General features: G+C 44.2%; 1 protein-coding gene across 1 annotated transcript in view; it reads left to right on the top strand.

The window, feature by feature from the left end:
• SV2C (synaptic vesicle glycoprotein 2C) overlaps positions 1-26,465 on the top strand; it is a 278,922-nt gene that overhangs the window by 120,966 nt on the left and 131,491 nt on the right. Inside the window, exon 3 of the mRNA XM_073624025.1 lies at positions 12,698-12,878. Within this exon, the coding sequence (XP_073480126.1) occupies positions 12,698-12,878 (181 nt within the window). The remainder of the gene's footprint in view (positions 1-12,697; positions 12,879-26,465) is intronic.

The following is a 26,465-nucleotide window of genomic DNA, read 5'->3' as shown; positions in this document are numbered from 1 at the left end:
TTTATGTGGATTTTTTATGTGAATTTTTTACACATTTGGTGTCACTAATTTTTTATATTTTTTTATAATTTTACACTATTTTGATTACTGGATTTTATAGGAATTTTTACTCACCGCTGGATTTATTTGACTATTTATATTTATTCTTATATATTCATTTTCATGCACATTGTGAAGCGCTTCAAATATCATTATTTATTCTTTTTAAGTGACTCTGAAAACACTCTCTTTTGATAGCAGCCTCACTTGGTTTTATGTGTAATTATCAGCTATTTAGCATCACAGCGCTTTGTGTTTTATATATATTTATGTATTTAGCTGTTTGCCTGGAGTCCAGCTTTAGATAAGTGTCAAGAAATAGAAAAAATAATTCAATATAGAGATCCTTCACCAACAATGAAGGGACCTTCTCTGTTTATTTTATCCAGTATGCCTCAGTCACATAAAACCCTGTTTCACAGAAAATAAGCCCTACCCCAAAAATAAGACCTAGTGTTATTTTCGGGGATAGCTGCAATATAAGCTCTACCCCAAACATAAGCCCTACTTAAAGTCATTCTAAAAACATGTAATCCATTTTGTAAAAGACATTATATAATGTGCAGTGTGTCTCCTTGTGTAACTTTATTGGAAATTACCTTATTTACAGCCCTGCTGACCCGCCAGAGATCTTCTCCTCTTCTCCCGGCTGACGTCAGCAGCCTCTCCCTCTGCAGTGCTCAGAGTGAGGCTGATGTCAGCGGTAGGGATGAGCTTTCTGTTTGGGTCGAGCATGAGTTAGACTCGAATATTGGGCCGTTCGTACGTGGTATCGTGCACCCATAGTGCACTTGCTACTACTTTTCTCCTGGTGTACACAATACATACAGTGCACCGTAGTTGTTATTACACTTCTGTTGGTGTACACAGTACCGTGCACCCATAGTACAGTTGCCACTGCTTTTCTGGTGGTGTACACAGTACACAATACATACAGTACACCCATAGTTGTTTTTAAACTTCTGTTGGTGTACACAGTACCGTGCACCCCTAGTGCAGTTGTTACTACTTTCCTCGTGGTGTACACAATACATACAGTGCACCCATAGTTGTTATTACACTTCTGTTGGTGTACACAGTACCGTGCACCCCTAGCGCAGTTGCTAACACAGTACAGAATACATACAGTACACCCATAATTGTTATTACACTTCTGTTGGTGTACACAGTACTGTGCACCCCTAGTGCAGTTGCTACTAATTTCCAGGTGGTGTACACAATAGATACCGTGCACCCATAGTTGTTATTACACTTCTGTTGGTGTACACAGTACCGTGCACCGCTAGTGCAGTTGCTACTACTTTTCTGGTGGTGTACACAGTACACAATACATACAGTACACCCATAGTTGTTATTACACTTCTGTTGGTGTACACAGTACCGTGCATCCCTATTGCACTTGCTACTACTTTTCTGATGGTGTACATAGTACACAATACAGTTTAGTATGGTTTTGCTAAACAAAATTTACAGCATGTTCGGAAGGCCACCAAGGAGAGGCAGACGCTCACAGGCTACTAAAAGAGGGCAAGCAGGCTCTGTGTCTACAGTCGACAGTGCTGGTCGTGGACACGGTGCATCCTCAGCATGTGGCCGTGGGGCATGCTTGTCCTTTTTTTCTGCAGCTGGCCGTTTTATTGAGCCACAACATGCAGAAGAGTTGGTGGAATGGAAACCAAAGCCCTCCTCATCCTCCTCAACCCTTTGTCACCCAGGCTCAGACTAGTTTGCCTGCCAGTGCATCTGCCAAAGTGGCCTCTTCCATCGGCTCCATGTCAACAGTCACTCCTTCCCTAGCCCCACCATCATGCACAGAGGAGTCCCCCGAACTATTTGACCACAGTGTTTGGTACATGCTGAAGGAGGATGCGCAGCGATATGAAGGCTCCAATGATGGTACCCAGGTTGAAGAAGGGAGTAAAGTGAGCCTAGAGAGAGGGGGTGCCCGAGAAGGTCATATTCCCCGAGCCGCAGCATACTGCCAAGTTTGCTCCAGTGACGAAGAGGGAGGGGATGATGAGGTCACTGACTCAACTCGGGTGCCTGATAGAAGAGAGGAGGAGGAGGCGGAAGAGGCACATCTCCAATGAGGCAGAATGCTCTCCAGGGGGCAGTTTAAGGGCAGCCACCCTATTGCATCACACCGCAGAGCTAAGCAGGTGCAGGGCACTGCTGACTCCCCACATATTTTGAAAAGTTCTTTGGTGTGGGCCTTTTTTGACACGTGTGCAGAGGATCGCACTGTTGCTGTTTGCAACATATGTCTGAAGCGTATCAAGCGTGGACAAACCAGCAGCCGCTTGGGCACCACATGCTTGACTAGACATATGACAACATCCCATGCAGTCCATTGGCAACAGCACTTAAAAGACCCACATCAAAGAACAAGGCGGACCTCTCCTTGCTGCTCTTCAGCTGGGATCTCCAACCCCACTATACCTCCAGTCCTCTCAGAAATCTGCACTGAGAGGAATGAAGGTATAGAAATAGGTGTCCCAAGTACTTGCAGCCAACCTGCTAGGGGTACACCAACATCGGATTTTAGCAGGCATATTTCCCTACCCCAGTTGCTAAACTGTCTAAATAAATTCGGCCCCAGACATCCACATGCTCAGTGTCTGAATACTAGCTTGGCCAAATTGCTAGCACTGCAATTGCTGCCTTTTCAGCTGGTAGACTCTGCCCCCTTTCGTGAATTTGTGGAATGTGCGGTACCTCAGTGGCAGGTTCCCAAACGCCATTTCTTTTCACGGAAGGCCATTTTGGCTCTCTACCAGCATGTGGAAGAGTATGTCTTGGCCTCGTTGGACAGGGCAGTCAGAAGTAAAGTGCATATTACTGCTGACTCATGGTCCAGCAGGCATGGACAGGGATGTTTCCTTTCTTTCATGGTGCACTGGGTAACTCTGCTGGCAGTTGGGAAGGATGCAGCACAGGGTTCAGGATTGTTGGAGCTTGTTCCGCCACCACGCCTCCAAAATGCTAGTGGTGATTCTTCCACAGCTCTCTCCTCCACCCCCTCCTCTTCTTCTTCCTCTATGGCCACTTCCTCCTCTGAACCAGCGGTGCTCCGTAGGCGTTCAAGGGGCTACGCAAGCACTCAGGCAAAAAGATGCCAAGCGGTGCTTGAGTTGGTCTGCTTAGGGGACAGGAGCCACGCTGGGGCAGAGATTCTGTCGGCTCTGCAGGGCAGGCTCAGAGGTGGTTGACGCCATGCCAGCTTCAGCCAGGAATGGTTGTATGCGACAATGGCACCAACCTCCTCTCCGCCTTCCGACAGGGACACTTGACCCATGTTCCCTGTTTGGCTCAGGACCTGATTTGGTGGTGCAGCAGTTCTTGAGCAGGTACCCTGGCTTACAGGATCTCCTGAGACAGGCCAAGAAAGTCTGTGGTCATTTCCACCGGTCATATAATGCCAGTGCTCGGCTGGCTGACATTCAAAGAGAATGCAACCTGCCCAAGAAGCACCTCATTTTTGACATGCCCACCAGGTGGAACTGAACGTTGGCAATGCTGCAGCGGCTGCACACGCAGCAGAGGGCCATCAATGAGTACCTGTGTGAGTATGGCACCAGGACAGGGTCAGGGGAGCTTGGCTTTTTTTCACCACGCCAGTGGCTACTGATCAAGGATGCATGCACTGTTCTGTCACCATTTGAGGAGGCCATGAGGCTGGTGAGCAGTGACAGTGCATGCATCAGTGATGCTGTTCCTCTTGTCTTGTATGCCACTTGAGGCATAACAGTGGAAGGAAGAGGAGGACTTCCTTACTTCTCAAGGCCCCTTTATCCAGATACTAGTATTCATACAGGCCTGCTAATCACACAGGAAGAAGAAGAGGAGGAGGAGGAGTTTGTCAGCATGGAGGTGGAGGATATCACTCAGCAGCAGTCTTCAAGGGATCTCTAGAAACCCATGGAGTTGTACGTGGCTGGGAGGAGGTGGTTGAGGATCATGTGATCCTTAGTGACCCAGAGGACTCAGGATCGAATGCCTCTGCAAACTTAAGCTGCATGGGCTCCCTGATCCTGCAAAGCCTGCAAAAGGACCCTGGGATTCATGGTATCAAGGAGAGGGATCATTACTGGCTGGCAAACCTTCTTGATCCACGGTACAAGGGTAAGGTTGCAGAACTTATCCAGCCTTCGCAGAGGAAGCAGACGATGAAACATCTTCGGGAGGCCTTGCAGAAAGGTTTGTGCAATGTGTTTCCAGAGCCTGGGAGGCTACAGTTTCCTGGTGCTGGACAACGTGTGGCTGAGGCTTAGTTCAGTCACAGAAAGAGCGGTGGAGAAGGTGGCCAGCTGACCGATGCCTTCAGACAATTCTTCAGTCCTCAGCGCCCAGGTATGATCGGTTCCAGCAACCATCGCCAGCGTCTGAATTACATGGTGCAGGAATATCTATGGGCAAGATCAGAATTGGAGTCAGAAACCAAAATAAGTGTAGCGCTTTTAAAGAAAAATCAGATGTAAAGTCTATGGACTGACAGTTCAAAATGCATGTATCCAAAGGCAAGATATCCTTGGGAAAAAATTCTTCTCTCAAAATCCCCTGGAACAGATCTCTTCAGGGGTGTAAACCATCTGGAGATAAAGCCCACACACCACCACTGAAAGTGAAAAGGCTTACCGGACTCGATGGACTCAACAAGTCGTACGCCAGGTAGAGTCAGACAAGCTTGGGTGGTGCTGGACTGTGGGTGGCCCAGGAGGGCAACGTTGATGAAGTGGCTTCCACGAAGCTGTGTTCCTTAGATAAAGAACCCGAAAATATGAGGCAAACCAAACGTGGATCGTATCCCTCGGACCAGCGTTGGAACCAATGGTGACAGCAGCAAGTGAAGGGAAAGAAGGGATGGCCAAATAGTGTAAATCCATATAAATGGGAATTAAAAATAATATACACTCACATGAAAAGATGTCTAAAAACAGCGCTGTAAAGAAGTGGCGATAGTGGGGTCCTACCCGACGTGTTTTGTCTGCATAGACGTCGTCTGGGGGGTTCAGAATTGGAGACCTTTCCACCAGAACATCCACTGGGTTACTGGGTTTTGAGGATGGACCACTGACCAGAGCTTGCTCAATATGCAACTGAGCTACAGGCATGTCCTCCATCCAGTGTTCTTTCTGAATACACATTCAGTGCTGCTGGAGGCTTTGTAACCGATCATAGAGTGCGGCTGTCCACAGACTCTGTTGATCGGCTCACATTCATAAAAATGAATGAGTCTTGGATCACCAGCTACCAAGCACCTGATGCTGATGTAACCGATTGATTTTTCTATGGATGTGGAATCCCTTGAAGACTGCATATGCTGAGTGACTATCCTATTATGCTGCATGAATATCCTATTTCTCCTCAATCTTCATGATGATAGCTTCTAGGAATATTATCAGTTCAGGGCACCGCCACTGCCTAAGGGCCAATTTTTCTGCCCCGTTTAACAGGGGCGTGTAAATACAATTTTTAAACTAATATTTCACAGCAGGGCCTGTTCCTGCGCTCAACAAAAGTATCTGTGAGGCTTTACAGTGTTGTGCCACCACCACCGCCTAAGGCCCAATTTTTATGTCCCCTGTTTAACAGGGGCACGTAATTACAATTTTTGATCTAATATTTCACAGCAGGGCCTGTTCCTGCGCTCAACAAAAGTATCTATGAGGCTTTACAGTGTTGTGCCACCACCACCACCATCATCATCGCCTAAGGCCCAATTTTTATGCCCCTGTTTAACAGGGGTGCATAATTACAATTTTTGATCCAATATTTCACAGCAGGGCCTGTTCCTGCGCTCAACAAAAGTATCTATGAGGCTTTACAGTGTTGTGCCACCACCACCACCATCACCGCCTAAGGCCCAATTTTCATGCCCCTGTTTAAAAGGGGTGCGTAATTACAATTTTTGATCTAATATTTCACAGCAGGGCCTGTTCCTGCGCTCAGTGTGTGTATAGAGTGTGAGTGTATAGGGCAAGCCATATAGTATATACAGGCAGTCCTCTATTTTCAAACATCCGACTTACAAACGACTCCTACTTAGAAACGGAAGGAGACAACAGGAAGTGAGTGGAAATCTACCCCTAGGAAGGGAAATTCTCTCCTGTAAGAGTTAATTTGGGAAAAAGGTGTCTCCTCTGATGCTTTATCACCAATCCTTGTTTCCCTAATAACCCAAAATTTTCTAAATCCAATTGTCATTGGGACAGAAAGTAAGGTGAAATCTTCTGAACAGGGGCACAGACAGCAAAACCAATGTTACAGGGGTGATGATAACCCTTCCCTATGTTATCCAAAAAGCTTAAAATGCGACGCTTTACAGGCATACTATAGACACCCCCCAGGCACGATATTTAAAGGAATATTTCACTTTTATTGTTTCACTTTAGCATTATTAAAATCACTGCACCCGAAAAAACGTCCGTTTTTAAAACTTTTTTTTGCATTGATACATGTCCCCTGGGGCAGGTCTCGAAACACTTTTTATGACAATAACTTGCATATTAGCCTTTAAAATTAGCACTTTAGATTTTTCACGTTCGAGTCCCATAGACTTTAACGGTGTTCGCACAAATTTTTTGCCTGTTCGCATGTTCTGCCGCGTACCGGGGGGTGTTCGGCTCATCCCTAGTCAGCGGGGATCTTGACCTCTCCCTCTGCAATATTTGGAGCGGGAAAAAAGAGCTCTGGTGGGTCACGTGAGCGCCCAGAAGCGCTGTAAATAAGCTTTTTCCACAATAAAGTTACAAAAGGAGACACACTGCACATTATATAATCTTTTTACAAAACAAATGACATAATTGTACAAGGACTTTAACCAAAGTTTATTTTTGGGATTACAGAATGTCATAATGCTGACTTATTGTTTTATTACAGGTTTTTGGGAACATAAAGATGGGCAAATGACACAGCACAAACACTGTGCTGTCCATCATGCTTTAAAGGATCAGTATATTTTTTTTTCCCAGACGATGACATGACTGTATTTGAATAAATAGTTTATTGTACATACCATGAATATATAAGACATCCCCTGAAAATAAGCCCTATTGTGTTTTTTGTAGCCAAAATTATTATAAGACCCAGTCTTATTTTCGGGGAAAATTTCTGGAGTTAGCGTAGAGGGTGTAAGACTTAAAGGAAACTTCACAAATGACTGCTGCTTTAGTTAAAACAGCAGGAAGTTTGTATTCTGCAAAAATTCCCCAAAACTTTCTTATTTTGAAAGAACTTCTGAAAAGGAATTTGACAGCGGTTGTGGGCTGTGTAATTACCGTACTTGCCAAGAAGCTCTTTTCCCTTTGCTATAGTTATTGTCACGGTGCAGCCTACACCTTGTCATGTCTTTCTTTCTACATAATACACCATTGAATTAAGTGCTTCGGCAAATTCTTACTGCAGAAAGGCTTATTTGTTCTGTAAATTATTATTAGAATTAAAAACCTGACACAAATAATCAACTTGTGCATAAAATAATGATAGATGTAAATATGGGAGCCACCATGGAATATAGAAATCTAGATTACTATCAGGGGGCTCCCAGATTTTTATACAGGTGATACTCGAAAAATTTGAATATTGTGCAAAAGTTCATTTATTTCACTAATGCACTTTAAAAGGTGAAACTAATATATGAGATAGACTCATTACATGCAAAGCAAGATAGTTCAAGCCATGATTTGTCATAATTGTGATAATTATGGTTTACAGCTCATGAAAACCCCAAATCCACAATCTCAGAAAATTAGAATATTGTGAAAAGGTGAAATATTCTAGGCTCAAAGTGTCCCACTCGAATCAGCTAATTAAGCCATAACACCTGCAAAGGGTTCCAGAGCCTTTAAATGGTCTCTCAGTCTGGTTCAGTAGGAATCACAATCATGGGAAAGACTGCTGACCTGACAGTTGTGCAGGAAACCATCATTGACACCCTCCATAAGGAGGGAAAGCCTCAAAAGGTAATTTCAAAAGAAGTTGGATGTTCCCAAAGTACTGTATCAAAGCACATTAATAGAAAGTTATGTGGAAGGGAAAAGTGTGGAAGAAAAAGGTGCACAAGCAGCAGGGATGACCGCAGCCTGGAGAGGATTGTCAGGAAAAGGCCAATCCAAAGTGTTGGGGACTTTCACAAGGAGTGGACTGAGGCTGGAGTCAGTGTATCAAGAGCCACCACACACAGACGGATTCTGGACATGGGCTTCAAGTGTTGTATTCCTCTTGTCAAGCCACTCCTGAATAACAAACAACGTCAGAAGCGTCTTACCTGGGCTAAAAAAAAAACAGACCTAGTCTGTTGCTCAGTGGTTCAAAGTCCTCCTTTCTGATGAGAGCAAATTTTGCATCTCATTTAGAAACCAAGGACCCAGAGTATGGAGGAAGAATGGAGAGGCACACACTGCAAGATGCTTGAAGTCCAGTGTGAATGGCGTTTCGCAATGTAATTTGCGTCATCAGGAAGCAAGGTTGTCAAGGACATATATTTTTTTGCACTATGCAATACATATGCATGTTGATATGTGATGTTTTGTTAGTAATATTGGCACATTGTTTAGTATTAATCATTTTTTTAAATAGCTTTTGGTAGCACCTATGTCATTGCACAGAAGTAATTACCCACTGAGGACATCTAGTGGGCTGTAGTGTTTTTGCACATGCTGAGGACATTTTTTGCAGCAAGTAGTATATATGCATGTTGATATGTGATATTTGATGGTCACTAAGTAACATTGGCACATTGCACATTTTTTAATATTTGTCATATTTTTAAGCACTAGCACTTTAAACAGAGGTCTATTGTTGCTGGCTGCTGGGGGACCTATTGTTGCTACAGGGTGTCTTTTTTTGCATGGGGGTCTACAGTTGCTGGGTAAGTTTATGGTTGGTGGGGGGTCAACTGTTGCTGGGAGGGATCTACTGTTGAGGGAGAGGTCTATTGTTGCTAGCTGCTGGAAGGTCTATTGTTTCTGGCTGTCGGGAGATCTGTTATTGCTGCTGGGGGTCTATTGTTGTGGGAGGGGGTCCATTGTTGCTGGAGGGGTCTATTTTTATCTAGGGGATCAATTTTTGCTGGAGGGGTCTATTGTTGCTGGCATGGAGTCTATTTTTGCTCACTGCGGGGGATCTATTTTACCGTCTTTCTTGTTATCATTAACAAATTCCATAAAAATTACTTAGGCTGGCCATACATGTTCAATTCTCTTGTACACTTTTCCTTTAGATTTACCTTAAACGATGTAGTGCAAGGGCCTGCCTAATTAGATACAACAAAAAATTGCTTAGGTTTAGCCTCATATTATATGGTTTTGTGCAAGAAAATTGAACATTTATAGCTAGCCTAAGTAGCAGAAAATGATACTTGGACCTGTATTCTCTAAAAGGGGCGGTGCTGGGAGCTGGGTAGGGGGTGAAACCAAGGGACGGTGCTCAGAGGTGGGTAGGTGGCAAAGAAGAAGGGTGACTCAGAAGGGAGGAGTTCCTGCACCTATTCTCTGAAAAAAAAAGCCCTGGCCTCCAGCATGCCTCCTATTAAATGCAAATTGGTAAAAATAAAATATTAATCTACAATATTATATATACTGTATTTAACCAACTAGAAAGTAATTTCAGTGTTTGAAAAAGATACAGATTTTAGTGACCATAATAATTAAGAAAGTATTTCCTATTTAGAAACAAATGTCTATTTAAAAAAATGGGATATTAAAAAAAAAAAAAAAAGCAAATAAAAGATAACTAAATAAAACTAAATTACACTTTCATTTATTTTTTGCAATGAAAAATAGAAAAAGAAAATTGAGGCTTTTGATACACTAATTAATTGTTTTGACAATCTGGGTGTGCTGTAACAAGTACTTCTAACATTTACATGAACTCATTATCCCCCCTAGAGTAAAATCTACCCGACCTGATCCTTGCTTACTCCTTGCTTATCTATGGATCTCAAACTTATACAAAATTAGACTCTGCATAGCTACTCATCAAGCCCTTACGTAGCTCCTGCATTGTATCTATACTTTAAGGGGATGCTTTATTCCTTATATACAGGTACAGTATCACTTCCACTCAAATGTAAATGATTATCATGAAAGACATACCAGTTTTCCACTCATATTCGTGTCACTTGTTTATTACCTATGCAAACATTATGTGTTTCTGTTTGACAACTGATAATAAAAAAATAACTGCACCACCGCCTGTATTTTTATACCATTTTTATGCTTATCAAAGAGGTCTGATAGCAAATAGCGGATCCTGTATTAACAAAGGTAAATGTTTTCTTACATGATCTGCTGGCTATGCATTTAGCAACATAAAAATGGCAAACGATGTCCTCACAAATAATAGATTGTACTGTCATAAGGGGACCTTCCTGGGAGCAGCTGCTTGCTCTGATAAGCACAACTTGTATGAACAAACCATGAACCAGCAATTGCACACAATTGACTTTACTTTTCAACAACACCTTCCAGATCACTGATATTATTGGTGTGAAAAACTATTCTGCTTGCGGAAAAGACAATTCTTTCATTTGTTTTTCTTTTTATATTTTTTTCTTCCTGCGTTTGAAGAACAGCTGTTTTAATTATCACATAAAATGTACCTTAAAGCAAAACACCAGGAAATAAAATTATTAGATTGTAGGTGTGCACAGCCTATTGCATTAGGGTGTGCACCCGAAAGCTCAAACACATATGTGTGTGTGTGCGTGTGTATATGTACTGATGGTGTGAGTAGAGCAGTGGACGGTGTCATTGGGGCAGAGATTGGTGTCAGTAGGGCAGTTGACGGTGTCAGTAGTTTTTATTTTTATTATTTTATATTTGACAGTTAATTTTTTTTCTTAATTGTAACAATTTTTTTAGGAGGGGTTTGGTTAAATATCAGGGGTCTAACATGGCAAATCTGTGCCACCCAGGATGATTAGGGTGTGTCCAGGCACACCCTATGCACACACCTATTATTAGAATATTTAAAGTGAATAATAAAAAAAAGAAACAGCTTTTGCTGCACTGATCATCAGGACACGGACGATCGGTGTCCTGGTTATCAGTGTAGATGTCCCCTTTTACACTGGCCATTTACTGGCTCTCTCCTCTTTTCACGCTGTGACAGCAGGAGGAAAGGAATGTCGATAACCGGCAAGTTTACATCGTGATCAGCAATGATTGAACTCAGCTGATCACGTAGCAAAGAGCTGCTGTGATTGGCTTTTAACCCTATTTTTTGATCGGCTGTTCTGAAGGACACAGTGATCAGAGTGAACTGGGTGTGCGCCGCACCTGAATGACCACACTGTAGCCGTCATTCGGCTTTAGTGTGGTCCCCTGGGGGGTGGCACCACTCTAGGCAAATGCCTTGTTTGCCTCACAGCAGATACTCCCCTCCATGCTGCCTATTACAAATAGCATTGTAAATTAAATAACCTCCACCACCCCCCCCCCAAACAGTTAAAATGGTTATAAAGCTGGTCAAACACTATACAATTTTCTTATTCAATTTTCGTTAGATTTATCCTTAACTATGTAGTGCAAGGGCCTGCCTGACTGCATACAAGATTTGACCTCCTATTATATATATATATATATATATATATATATATATATATATATATATATATATATATATATATATATATATATGGTAAATCTAAAGGAAAGTTGTATAAAAAAATTGTATAATGTATGGGCAGCCTAAAAGCTGTAGGTTTTTTTACTTTCATGCATTTTATGCATGAAAATAAAAAAACATTGTGTGTGCTACCCCTTGATACTTACCTGAGTCCTTTCCCAGTACTGTGCACAGGAGCCTCATTTCTATAGGGTCTCTCTCTCCTTATACACTCCGCACTCCTCTCATTGTAGAATGCTAACATAATAGCATCATGGACAAAGTAATGCATTGGGGCCCCTATTAAGGAGATGGTGACCTGTGGCATACACATCGCACCACAGAAAACAGTGAGTCTGGCTAAATTATGCTTCATATTGGGCATGGCTTTTTAGTTTGATTAGAAATTTTAGATCAAATTTTTTTACAGTTTTTTATTATAATTTTTAAAATGTTTTATGTTTTTTGGGGAGTTTTTCGGTTTCTTTGGTGTGATATCAGGGGTCTAAAGAGAGCCCTGATATCTCAGTTTTGAAACAGAGAAAGGGACTGAGAACCCAGTCCTTCTCTGTAGCCTCAGCTGTACTGCAGTATAATGAGCAGGAGACAGAGGCTCCTGTCAATTCATAAACAAAAGCATAGTAAACACAATTTACTATGCTTAGGTTATGAATGAACACAGTGAGTGATCAGTACCGATCACTCACTGTGTTCATTTAGAAAAGGAAGGGGTTTGTAAATTACATTTACCAGCCCCTTTTCCCGGCCTCCATCCTAAAGATCCCCTATAGCAGTCAGTGGGAGAGAATCCAGCAGCGCTGTGGGGAAGGGACACACAGTTATTTTTTATCGCTTTTATTATTTTTCCCATTATGGGCGTGATTGGGGCCTCATGCCTAAGTTTTGCCTAAGGCCTAACAAAGCCTAGAGCCGCCTCTGATGTTGCTACAAAGAGGGAACAGATGATGATAACTGTATGTAGAAATATTAAGTCTGCTATTTTCATTTTCACATGTACTTTGTAATAATGAATATGTCTTTTTTCCCCTAGGCAGTATAGTCTATCTGGGCATGATGATTGGAGCATTCTTTTGGGGAGGCCTAGCGGACAAAGTTGGGAGGAAACAGTCTCTACTAATATGCATGTCTGTCAATGGATTCTTTGCTTTCCTGTCCTCCTTTGTTCAAGGATATGGATTATTTCTAGTCTGTCGATTACTTTCTGGATTTGGGTAAGTTGGCATTTTTTCTGTTATACTGTATGTATTTAGTCAATAAAAGAAGTCACAGAACTAAACAAGTACATCTCCAAGTATGTTGTAAAATTGCATCAAGTAGTTTTATATATGTATATTAAAGCACTTGCCAGTAGGAATGTGGATGGTATGTATGTGTCACCTAGGTTTCTCACATACATAGGGTGAGAGGCTTTAGGGTTTATGGCTTATATGGAGAGTGTGGAGAAAAAGTACTAGTTACTTACCGGTAACTGTCTTTCTGGGAAATCTTCCAGGACGGCACACCTGAGAGATGAGAGGCTCCTCCCCACAGGAAACACAATCAATCAACAGCTGTTTTAAGTCCACACCCTTCCCCCTGATCCTCAGTTTGTAGAGAAGTAACTCCTGAACCTGGTTCACAAGGGAAATCATTCCTCATAGGCACTCACCTTCTAGTGTTCTAAAATTTTCCCTCCTCCAACGGGTGGGAAGTAGGCCTGCCGTCCTGGAAGATTTCCCAGAAAGACAGTTACCGGTAAGTAACTAGTACTTTTCTCAAGTCATCTTCCAGGACGGCACACCTGAGAGCATAATCAAGTACCTCAGGCCTACCTTAGGGTGGGACCACTGCAAGACTCTTGGCGAACCTCGGTTCTGCAGTAAGCTTTACCTTTACTCCATATGCTTGATGAAGGTATCTTAGCTGGATCATGCGGCTGATCTGCCGGTCTACTCCACCGGTGTCCCTGCCTTCTCTGTTTCGGATGCAGGATCTAGGTGGAGTGGGCTCTTAAAGATGGAATCAGAAAACATGTTAAACTTGTAGGTTATCAATGTTGTCTGTCACACATCTACCAACAATGGCCTATTCTGCCTATAGGTGCTGTTTAGAACCACTAAAAAGATTAATCGGAGACCTGTGTTGTAAGACAAGGACACTACATTGATCCATAAGGGGGCCTGTCTTAACACAACCCTGTCCAGGGAAATAAAACTGCCAAAAAAGGGGGGCCCCTGACAGACAACCCCTTTTTGTTCATTTTTAGCTTTACGTCAGCAAAGACTGAAGGGAAACCTACTTAAGGGAAATAGATTAACAAAAACTTAATCCCTGGGTTTAAGGCATGCCCAATCTATAGTTTTACTTACGCCTGAGAGCCTACTCAGGAGATTAACATCTATAGCAGGAGAAGAACACTCATATTGCTACATCTAGTTTTGCTAGAAGGGCAAAATGAAGGCCATGCACCGAGCTGTAACCTATTTGGTCGGGTATACATGTTTATACTTCATCTTCAGGCCATAAAACTCCTCTGAACCGAACTTCCTAAGTTCTTATTAAACAGGGCGATTCATTATCGCCTTCCTCCAGTGACCCATAACTCTACTGGGCTTCAACCCTAGGAAATGGCTCTGGCATCCCTGAATGTAAGGGGTCGAGGCTTTCTGACATGTGACATCTGCACCAGAACTCCTGGCCCTTTCACGGAAGAGAAGGCTGAAATACAAAAAGGTGATACATGTATTATTAATATCACAAGTAAAAAAATCATAGATTGTGGACATAGCACAATAGATTTAGACAGAAAGGACACAAGCATAGACATCAATGTTGTGTGACTAGCTAAACCAAAATATCAAATATGGGAAGAGACCCAAATCTGAACCTCACAGTCTGGTTTTCTGATGTGCGGCCAATATGTAAGCATTAAGGCACAAACACACCTTGAGCCCGGGTTCACACCTATGCGAATTAGATGCGGCTTACACCGCATCTAATTCGCAGGACATTTTAAAATACATTCATATGAATGCATCTGGTTCACATATGTGCGTTGCATTCGCACTGCGCATTGCACAAAAAACGTGTGCGTTTTTTGGGCATTGCGGTGCGAACTACAAGCCTATTATCTCCTATGGGAACGCATCTGATTCGCAGATGCATTGCGTTCTGAACAAGGATTTTCTCTTTCTCCTCACTACACCTCCCTCTCTCTCCCCCCCCCTCCCTCCCCCTCTCCCTGCTCTCTAATCCTGAGCAAAAACGCAATGAATCCGTTGAACAGGAGATTGTTATCTCCCCAGTGAAACCTGAGCTTCAATTCGCACCGCACATGTGTGAAACCAGGCTAAATGCTGCGCATTTCTGAAGTGCAGCTAGCTAGGTCATAACTGGTAAATACAGAAAGGACGGGAACCCCCTTTTACAGTGGTGTTTTACTGATGTACAGCAAAACAAGGCTATAACGAGAAGACAGAAAGATCCAAACTTCTATGTTGCGTATTTATGACGAACCACCAAGTACAGTTATAAGACAATCCTTCCTGTTATGCAGTTCTGTAGTGCAGTTACATAGAACCAACAGAGAAAGAACACAAGCAACCTACAGCATTGTGTTTTTCTGAAGTGCCATAAGGTAAGGCAATATGAAACAGAAAGCACCAACAAGCTTCAATGTTGAGTACTTCTGCTGTGCAGCAACATAAAAACAAACAACAGACAGCCTTTACAGCTGCGATCTTTCTGGTCTACTGCCAAATAAGGCAATAACTCCACAATGAGTATTCCTGCAGCATTGCAAAACCTGAACCAGAAGGGACAGATAAGCTTAGGGTTCCCACACCCGTGCGACCCAACCTGCCACTTGGGACTGCAAGACGCATGAGAAGTCATACTATGGCTTCCAAAGGGTATCATTCGTGACTGTGCGACTCCAGGTCGCAGCGTATCCAGCAGTCCCTGCTTACAGAACCACAGACCTCAAGATTACACAGGTCGCAGGAAAAGCAGTTTTCGGGTCGAACAAACAAGGGGTCCCCATGCTGTGGCTCCCTGGAGGAGTGCAGCCAACAACCCCCTACTGTGTATACCTAAGAAACAGCAAGGAAGATCAATGAGAAACACCACTTACTGCTGTGCCTTTCTGATATACGGACGATAAGTCAGTAAATATAGGACATACAGGACACAAACAATGTTCAATCTTTGTGTATGTCTGATGTGTAGCATATACCAATACTGAGCAGAGATGTCATTACCCTCAATGTGTCTCCCTGCTGAGCAGCAAAAACAAATCAGAAAAAGACAAACAACCTTCACTGTTGTGTCCTTTCTGATATGCAGCCAATAAGGCAGTAAACCTTCAACTTTGTATGTGTCTGATGTGCAACAACAATCTTGAATAGAGATAGCACATCCATATTCAAGTGATTTGGCATGTGACTCAACATGTCAAATCGCATGCCTAAAATTGGCAGCCATTGCCGTTAATAGCACTGTCTGAATCAGCCCTGGCCACTTTGTGGTGCTGCACTGATTACCAATGGCAGTATGTGTACTACCCCTGGCACAGGTTCAATTTTGTATTTTCCAACAAAATCAGGACCATCCGTCATCACTGCTGCTTTTCTGATAAGCAACCAATAAGGCAGTAATACAGGACCCACAGACAGACCTCAATCTTGTATATGTCTGATGTGCAATAATATAACAGTTCTGAATAGAGATAGCACATCCATATTGAAGTGATTTGGCATGCAACTCAACATGTCAAAGTCGCATGCCTAAAATCGGCAGCCATTGCTGTTAATAGCGCTGTCTGAATCAGCACGTCACTTTGTGGTGCTGCACCGATTACAAGTGGCAGTATGTGTACTACCCATGGCACAGGTTCAATTTGTATTTTCCAACAAAATCAGGACCATCCATCTTCACTGCTACCTTACTGATAAGCAACCAATAAGGCAGTAATACAGGACCCACAGACAAACTTCAATCGTGTATATCTCTAATGTGCAACAATCTAACAATTCTGAATAGAGATAGCACATCCATATTGAAGCGATTTGGCATGCGACTCACATGTCAAATCGCATGCCTAAAATCGGCAGCTATTGCCGTTAATAGCACTGTCTGAATCAGGACGACGGCACCTTGTGGTGCTGTACCGATTACCAAAGGCAGTATATGTACCACCCCTGCCATCAATCTTTCCTGCTGACTTTCTGATAAGCAACCAATAAGGCAGTAATACAGGACACAAAAACCCCACAGACAGTGCAGCAATATAACAATTATGAGCAGAAATGTCATCACCAGACTCAATAATGTGCGTTTCTGGCGTGCGGCACAAAACCAGAAAGTACAGACCACCTTCCCTGTTGTATTTTCTGATCTGTAGCCAAACAAAGCAGTACCTTTAGGATATAAAGGACACCCAACAAGCTTCAGCAGAGAGGTCACAAATCTCAATGTGTACTTTAGTTGTGCCAAACACCCCAGCAAGGACAAACCTTCACTACTGAGGTCTACTGGTGAGCAGCCAAGAAGGAGTCATGGTGTATCCCTTTATGAAATAACCAAACAGGAGCAAATTATTTCATAGGCATAGCCTGGGCTGTAGATACTAATCCTTCACCACCAGTGAAGGAACCAATCCTAAAATGGTTGGACACCTTACTATAGTAGCTGTTGTCCTACCTTACCTCCTTGTCGTCTTCCCCTTTTTCCACAGCCACCGGGCTTGCTTTTCCATCCTTATGGTCCACACGCAAGGAGGATAGCCACCAAAGTGCCCCCCCCCCCCCACAACTGCTGTCCCTTTAGGGAGCTGCAAGGTTAGGCTGTGTCCTGCTCTGTCCAGTCAGTATATACACATGGGGGGGGGGGGGAGGGCAATGCCGTACGTTCCTCATTCCCATGAGGTGGTTTAGGCAGACATTCACCATAGTAAACTGGTGCCTCCTCGAAAGGAGGATGTGGGCGCCTGCTCCTGCTGACTCTCAGCCTTCCCTTCTGGGTAAGAACGTGGGTCGTTCAGGCGGTGCCCTCCCCAGCAGCCCACGCGAGCTACCAGGGACCCAGGAGTCAGGGGATACGATCCCCCTGGAAAGAACCGACGGCCAGCACCCCCGTCTGAAAGGACTTCCGGACAGGTAAGGGGGGGGGGAGACAGGATAAAGGCCCCTGAAGTTCTGGGGACACCACTGTACCCAGGGGCCTTCAGCTCTCAGGGGGGCTTTCCCAGTTTCTGCTGCCCCCCCTGAGGAAAGGATAGGGGAACCCCCCGGGAAGGATAAATATATCCCGCCAGACCCAGAGGCTTCCCAGGCATTTGGTCCAGCTCCCAGGGGGAGACCACCAGCCCCAGGCTTTGGTCATTTGGAAAAAAACAAACAGTTTCGCCGTGTAGGGAGAAACACAATCAAAAACTGAGGATCAGGGGGAAGGGTGTGGACTTAAAACAGCTGTTGATTGATTGTGTTTCCTGTGGGGAGGAGCCTCTCATCTCTCAAGTGTGCCGTCCTGGAAGATGACTTGAGAAATAAACTTTTTGTTTTCACAGAATCTTAATATGTTCTCATCTAAGTTTGGAGCCCAGAGGCTTTGTAGAGCTTTGGGTAGAGCCATCATTCCTATGTTCACATCTTAAACTGTAGCAAAACCTCATTATTAGTCCCATCTGTCCACAAGTCTCTATATATAAGCTGTCTGATGCTCAGGTTACCCTCTCTTACTCTCAGCTGTGTGTAGCAAACTGGCTGACTGTTGACAGAACACTAAAAAGTTACAAGAGCCATCTGTTTGTTTTTGGGAACCCATTAGAGGGCATCCTGTTACTAAGGAACTGACCTGAGTTAAGCTAGTGGTTCAGACATGTAGATGTTTTGTCTTATGGTGCATTGAAACTGTGTTTGTTTGGTTGCCTTGTGCAAGTAAACCGTTCAGGTGCAGGTCAAACCTGCTTGGACTGTTCCTGGGTGACCCTGTCTCATACATGGTTTACCTCTGCCAGTACTAGTTGTGGCTGTCCCCCTTACAACTTAGTTCTCAGGCAGTGTTTAAAGAGGCAGATACCTATTGTTGAACAATATGGAGGACCTTGTGAACCAGCTCATACTGGCAATTGCTAACAAGCAAGACGTCAAACCGCTTAACTTCCCGGCAGATCCAACAACATACAATAGCCCAGCAAGCCTCCTTGAAAGGATAGCAGCAACTGAACCTGTCTCTACAGTGGTAGATACAGGCTCTATTAGAGAGGATGATGGTGACGAAGGAGCCAACTTCTACACCTCAACAACTGGTGCAAAGCAGATTATGGAAAGTGTCACTGGAGGATGATGTTGAAGCCAACCTTTGCATTTATGAGACAAGAAGCACTGGGCTAATGTGGTAGTACCCTTATTAACTCAGAAGCCCCAAAAGGACTACTTTCACTTGCAAGCTCATGATGTCAAGGACCAGGGATTTTTTCTCCAGGAATAGGTGCTGGAACTCACCCTCCCCGGCCAACTCCCTGCCCTAACCACACCCACAGCCCCACCCCAAGCCACACCTTCTTCAGAGATGAAAATTACATGGTCGCCAAATTGTGGGTGTGATCGAGGCTCAGAACTGTGTATCGCAGAAGGTGCAAGGTTCAGAAAAGTGAAGCACACAGAGTACAGGACTCAGGAGTATGTATTGTGCAGTGTTGCACATACATAATCTGAGGCGCATGTTACACACTCCTAACCACTATGCTGTACATTATATAATCGTGACCCCTGGTCTCCTTCTCTCTTTATACTAGGCTGTATTTTACATACTTCTGACCACTGCCCTCTGTCAGTTGTGCTGCACCTTACATACTCCTGACTGCCGAACTCTGAATGCTGTGATATATCTTTTGCATGCTCCTGACTGCTGTAATCCCCACATACAGAGTGGTTGGATTATGCAACATATAGCCCTGCGTACAGAGTGCAGTGGTCAGGAATATGTAACATAGAGCCCAGCACACAGAGAGCAGTGTAATGTGCAGTCCAGCATACAGAGTGCAGGGCTCAGGAGTACGTAACGTAGAACCCATTGTACAGAGTGCAGAATTCAGGAGTACTGTATAGTCCAGTGACAATTAATGTGACATATGACTGTAAGGGTTATGTAACAGATAACACAGCATACAGGGTATAGCAGTTATGACTAGGTAATGTACAAGGTATTTTACTAAATCCTCACTGTTGCACCTTGCATGCCGTACCATATATTACATACTCTTGGCTACTGAACTCTGTATATTTTGCTGCCCCCCCCCCAGCAAAGTTACCTTGTCCTCTCCAAGCAAAAATCCCCCTTCCCTCAAGTACCCCCCCCCCCCCCAAGTAACCATCAATTACTCACCTGTGCACATCTCTTTGTTTTCCTCTGTGCCCCCCCTTCCTCCCCATCCACAGCTCACCTACACACCTCCCCATCCACAACCCACCTCTTCTGCCCCCATCCACAGTTCAACTCTGTAATTTTTCCACATTTCACCTTAGCACCCCCATCCACAACTCACTTTTGTACCCCATCAACATCTCTCCCCTGTACCCCTCCATCCACTGGTTACACCTCCAGTCCACAACTCACCTCTGTGCCCCCATCCACAGCTGATCTTCACAGCTTTTGCCTCTGCACAATCTCCACACCCCCTTCCCAGCTTTCCCCTTTGCCCAAATCCCCCTCCCCAGCTCTCTCACAAATCCCTCCCAAAGCTCTCACCTTCTCACAAATCCTCCACCCCACCCCTACAGCTCTTTCACAAATCCCCCCCCCCCAAACAACTCTCTCACCTCTCACAAGTCCCCCCCACCCCCACAGCTCTCTCACCTTTTCACAAATTCCACCCCCCACAGCTCTCTCATCTCTAACCAATCCCCCCCCAAGCTCTTTCACCGCTCACAAATCCCCCCCCACTCTCTCACCTTCTCACAAATCCTCCACCCCACCCCTACAGCTCTTTCACAAATCTCCCCCCCCCCAAACAACTCTCTCACCTCTCACAAGTCCCCCCCCCCCACAGCTCTCTCACCTTTTCACAAATTCCACCCCCCACAGCTCTCTCATCTCTAACCAATCCCCCCCCCCCCAAGCTCTTTCACCGCTCACAAATCCCCCCCACTCTCTCACCTTTTTCACAAATCCTCCCCTCCCCAGCTCTCTCACCTCTCACAAATCTCCCCCACCAGCTCGATCACCTCCCACAAATCCTTCCCTCCCACCAGCTCTCTCGCCTTTTCACAAATCCCCCCCAACACAAAAAGCTCACTCACCTCTCACAAATTCTCTTTTTCCCCCCTCAGCTCTCTTTCACCTCTCACAGAATGCAGCCGGCACCGCTCTGCTAGTTGTGCTCAAGCTTTTTTTTCAAGGCAGTGATGTTTCCTTTAGCTCTGCCTATTAGGAATGTAGCACAGAGCTAAGGAGGAGTTTCACAGCACTTCACTTGGCTCCGTGCTACACAGTTGTGACAGGGTGCAGGCGGGGAAAGAAGCCCCATATCTACAAAAAATGTAGGCGGTTGCAGCTTCGGACCTGGGGTAACCACCTGCAAACATTCAACATCATGTGCCCTGGGTGCCTGCTGACACTATCACACAGAAGCTGGTGGAGGAAGTGAGTCCTCTACCAGTTTCTGTGTTACGTGACAAGTAGGGGAGGACAGGGCTGCCAGAGGTGCCGGATTGGGTTCCGACACATTTCGGCAGGAAAAAAGCCCTGTCAAAGAGTATCCTAACCTGAAAGAAGAAATTCTAGCTAGGTTTATGGTTACCATGGCCTCCAGGGAGAAATGTGTGTTCACAAGGGGATATGACCCTGTGAAGCCTGCAAGGTCCCATATGATTTGTTTCACCGTGCAAACAGTGATCTGTGACCATTACATAGGAGTCTTGCCTGTTAGAATACAGCAGTTCATTAGTCATACAGGCCCCCAGAGTGTAGATGAACTGGTTTCTCTTGTGAAGTAATATACAGCTACTGAGTACTATCTCTAGGATCTTCCTTCCATGCTGGTAACCACTAAAAACAGGGAAACATCAACCTCAGGAAAGACTGTTCCTTTTATCAAAGGGGTAAAAAGGCTGTAAAAAGAGGAGGGTGAGACACCCATGGATGATAGATTCAAATGACCTACTAGCCCTTGAGAAAGAGACTTAGGTGCTAGTGGTCCCAAGGACTGGGACATGTGGCTGCCAAATGCCTCATATTACATGAGCCTAAGCTTGTTCTTGCAACACACCAAACTGAACTGAGAATGGAGGGCAGATGTTTCCTATTACACTAGAAGAACATCCAGTGGAGGCATTGTTAGAGTATGGAAGCCTTATCACATTGGTGTTGCCAGTTTGGTGCATCCTGACGAGCTTTGCACAAATTAAATGGGGGTACAATGTATACATGGCAATGCCATTGATTACCTACTGTGGTGCTCTCAAAGGAGACCTAGTGGAACTGTAGCACATGTTATGGGTGTAACTAACTACTTGATGCACAATGTAAAACTGGGCTATGAATTTGTTGGGAACTGTGCGGGAAAATCAGGTACTATTTTGCCTTAATCTAAGGGGGATGTTGATACCTGCATGTAAGAGGTATATAACAGCTTCTGAATAGCATTCATGGTTGGGGAGTTTGAGATAACTGCCCCAGTGCCAATAATAACAGTCACTTTGGGTCCGAAGAAACAAAAGAGTGGATTCAACAGAGTTTTTTCTGTAACAAACAAATGGCCCCTGCTCCCACCTATAACTGGCCTTCAGAGCAAGGGGCACATGGAAGGGCAACGCATGCAAAACAAAACCAAAGAAAATTCCCAGCTCAGCTCACCAACCTGTCTGCTTACCAACCGAATTAACCTGTCTAATAGTTTGTGTTAAAAACAGGGGTTTAGTTAGCACACATTTCCAAGGCACCCCAATATTTCTGCATCCTAACTCTTGTGAATTTATGAGAGCATCCACAGTGGAAGCACATGCATTCTAATAAATAGATAAAGGGCAGGTGAGCCTGGAGATGGCTCATCCCTCCTTAAAGGCACAGGGGCACACTGGACACCCAGCATATAGCAAAATGGCAGCAAAAGTATCCAGTGTGTCCCCTCACCAATATTACATCAGTAACAAACAAATGTCCCCACCTATAATTGGCCTTCAGAGCAAGGAGCACATGGAAAACAAAACCAAAGAAAATTCCCAGCTCAACTCACCAACCAGTCTGCTTACGAACCCAAATAACCTGCCTAACAGTATGCATTAAAAACAGGGGTTTGTTAGCACACATTTGCAAATATGCGTAGGCTGCAGAGTTGCTCCAAGGCACCCCAATATTTCTGCATCCTAACTCTTGTAAACTTATGAGAGCCTCCACAGTGGAAGCACATGCATTTTAATGGATAGATAGAAGGCAGGTGAGCCTGGAGGTAAAAAAAATATTTCCTAAACCTGTACGGTTTAGGAGATATTCCCCCTCGCAATGAGCCACTGACTGCAGCGGTGCATGCGCACAGGGAATTCTCGTCTGAAAGCCTGGCAGATGCCGGACCTTGCCGGAAAGAAGTCTCCCAAGCGCGCGCGGGAGTGGCGACATCGCGGCTTCGGCCACTCACAGCGCTGGAGCCGCAATACCCGGAAGAAACGCCGAGGGGAAATGTCAGCCCCCTCGGCGTGGACCGGGTGAGATGCTGGCGCCTCGTTCTAAGGTAAGTATCTCATAATGAGCTAGTATGCAGTGCATACTAGCTCATTATGCCTTTTCCCTTACAGGTGTAGGGGAAAAAAAAAAAGTCAGCGGGTTTACTACCGCTTTAAAGAGGAAGTAAAGGCAGGAAAAAAACAACACACCCTGTAAGGCAAAGGCATAATGAGCTAGTATGCATAGCATACTAGCTCATTATGAATAACTTACCTGAGATGGAAGCCCCCGAAGCGACCCTTGTTCTTCTCCTTCATCGCCGCCATCTATCCCCGAGTTACTTCCGGGTATCGCGGCTCCGGCGCTGTGACTGGCCAGAGCCGCGATGACATCACTCCCGCGCATGCGCGAGGGAGCCGCCACTAATGGCATGATCGCCATTAGCAGCGGCATGCTCAGTACGCCTGTGCGCCGCTGTCTACGGTGCATGCGCTGTACACATCGGTGCCAGTCTTTTGCAAATATCTCCTAAACCATGTAGGTTTAGGAGATATTTGTTGCACCTACAGATAAGCCTTAATCTAGGCTTACCTGTAGGTAAAAGTGGTCCCAGGGGGTTTACAACCACTTTAAAGGCACAGGGGCACACTGGATACCCAGCACTTTTTTTTTCTGGCCCAGTATTTTTCAAGCAGTTGGGAAGTACTAAAAATCTTGCCCTGAGTGTCAAATGAATGCAAATAAGTTTTTTGAAGTCCACTGGCATGCTTGCCCTGTAATTGAGGTCCTTTTTGAGAGGGTTGCTATGGATCGGGTTGGGCCACTGCCGAAGTCCATCAAGGGGCTCCATCACATACTAGTATTTCTTAAATATGCCACTTGTTATGCAAAAAGCAACACTCTCAGAAACATGTCCTTTAAGGTTATTGTAAAAGAGTTGTTCCACATATTTTCCCTTACTGGTATACCTAACGAAATTTGATAGATCAAGGAACCCATTTCGCGTTATAAGTAATCATTGAGCTGTTTCATTTGTTAAAGCATCTTACCTATGGACCTCAGTGTACCACCCCCAAACTAATGGGCTGTTAGGATAGCTTAATAATACTCTAAAAGGTATGCTAAAAAGTGATTGGTAAGGATGGAGAAGACTAGGACTACCAGTTGCCATACTCAAAAGATTTCCAAGTTTTTTTAAGTGATGAGCTTCACAAAGTTTACACCGTGTTGTATCCCAGGTGTCCCCAGGGCATACATTTATCGAAAGCATGATAGGATAGCGGGAGTGAACATAGACAGTAAACTGAAGAGGCACAGGCCAGAGTTTGTAGCCAGTCTTTAAGGAGAGAGAGTTTTAGTTTTGGTGCCTACTTTAAAGAGTAAATTACTGGCAAAGGGGTATGGCCCCTGCGAGATTAAAGAGAAAATCATGTATACTAGCCCATAACAAGAAAGCCACTCCAAATATGCTACATTAAAAAAGAAACCCCTGGAAGGATTGTTAGACTTTTTCAGCAGAAAGCACACTTTAAATTATCACCAGCAAGAGGTATACCAGAGGTAGGATGTCAGAAACCTTGTCTGCTACTCAAATTCAATGGAAGAGAGTTATTGGAGAAAAATCTAGAGGTATTTTCAGAATTACCTGGCCGAACTAAGCATGACATTTTGATTGTGCTTCATGTCAACAGAAAGTTAAGACCTTATCGGGCACCTGAAGTTCATGGAAAAGCCTTTTTTAGAAGATATAGGTACATAAGGTGCATAAGGTACATAAAACGTTTGTCTCTGGGTCATAGGGCAAACCAACAGCGAATGGTAAAAGTTTTAAGCCAGATGGCAACCTGAGGTTCTGCAACAACTTCAAGAAACTAAATGAAATATTAAACATTTTATTTTCCATAGTATGCTGTAATCTATAGGCCTGTTGGTGGAGGAGAGTGGGGTAATCCTTTATCTTTCAGTTGCTTAAAACTTTACCCTCTTTCCCCCTCCCAATCCTTTCAATTAATCCCTTTCCCCATCAATTCCCCTTCAAACTCTCCCCTAGTAAGCTCTCTTCTACCACCTCCTTAGGCATTTCCCATACCCCCCTCCTTCCTCTTGTTTGTTTTGGGGAACCCATTAAGGGGCACCCTGTTGGTCAGGAACTGACCTGAGTTTAGTTAGTGGCTCTGATGAGCCAATGTTTTGTTTGTATTACGCCATGGACTTGCTGAACAAAGTACAAAGTCCTCCTGCTGCCTTGCCAATTAAAAGTGCAGGCCAAACCTGCATTGTGTCCCAGTCTCATGCATGGTTTACCGCTGCTACTATCAGTTGAGGCTGTCCCACTTACAAAAAATGATATATATATGTGTGTGTGTGTGTGTGTGTGTATTTTACATTATGTACAGGTGAAGGTGTTTTTTAAGGCTGCTTGGAGACTGTTTTCCATACAAAGATGTAAGCAATCTCTGTTTTAACTGCTTCCTTAGCATTGAGACATGCAGAATATACATTGTTCAGCAGTTCCAGCTAATACATGTTCAGTGCTAAGAGATGGTAGTAGTAGCGAATGGTAATTTTTTTTTGTCTAGTAAGGTTACTTTGCGTTATAAACAAAGAAACTTAGACCTTTGCAATGTATTAATTTTAGCAAGAGGCATCCACTCATTGTCTCTGGCCCAGGTAGGTAGGGTGCACATTTTCTCCTGGTCACCAAAAACCTTTGCAGCTTTGCTTTTCCTACACAGCTTACTTAGCATTTTTACTTAGCATAACCCACAGAACACACCACAGAAAACAGGACTGCTTCAGTTGAACTTTAGCGCAATTCCCAGATGTGCCCCTAATTGTTTTGCTTTGGTGTCTAGTAAGGTTATTTTGCGTTATAAGCAAGGAAACTTAGACCTCTGCAATAAATTAATGTGCTTTTACTAAATGAAACATGCTGTGCATACAAAATTATTACAATTGTAGAAATACAATACAAGACTGGTAGATATACATACCTACTTCCTAGCAAATAAGCATAAACTATGGTCTGTAAGCAGTAGAAATATGCTTAGAAGTTACTTAATTCAGGTTACAGTGGGTTCACGGTCTCTGTAGGCAACAAGGAGCCCAGGCTCAAGCTATAAGCAGTTGCTGGAGATCAGGCGAAAGCATCTATATATATC

This window comes from Aquarana catesbeiana, linkage group LG01, assembly GCF_042186555.1.
Source record: "Aquarana catesbeiana isolate 2022-GZ linkage group LG01, ASM4218655v1, whole genome shotgun sequence".
NCBI classification, from domain to species: Eukaryota; Metazoa; Chordata; class Amphibia; order Anura; family Ranidae; genus Aquarana; species Aquarana catesbeiana.
Note: the sequence above shows the minus strand (reverse complement) of the source record. Positions and strands in the feature narration are given on the sequence as shown.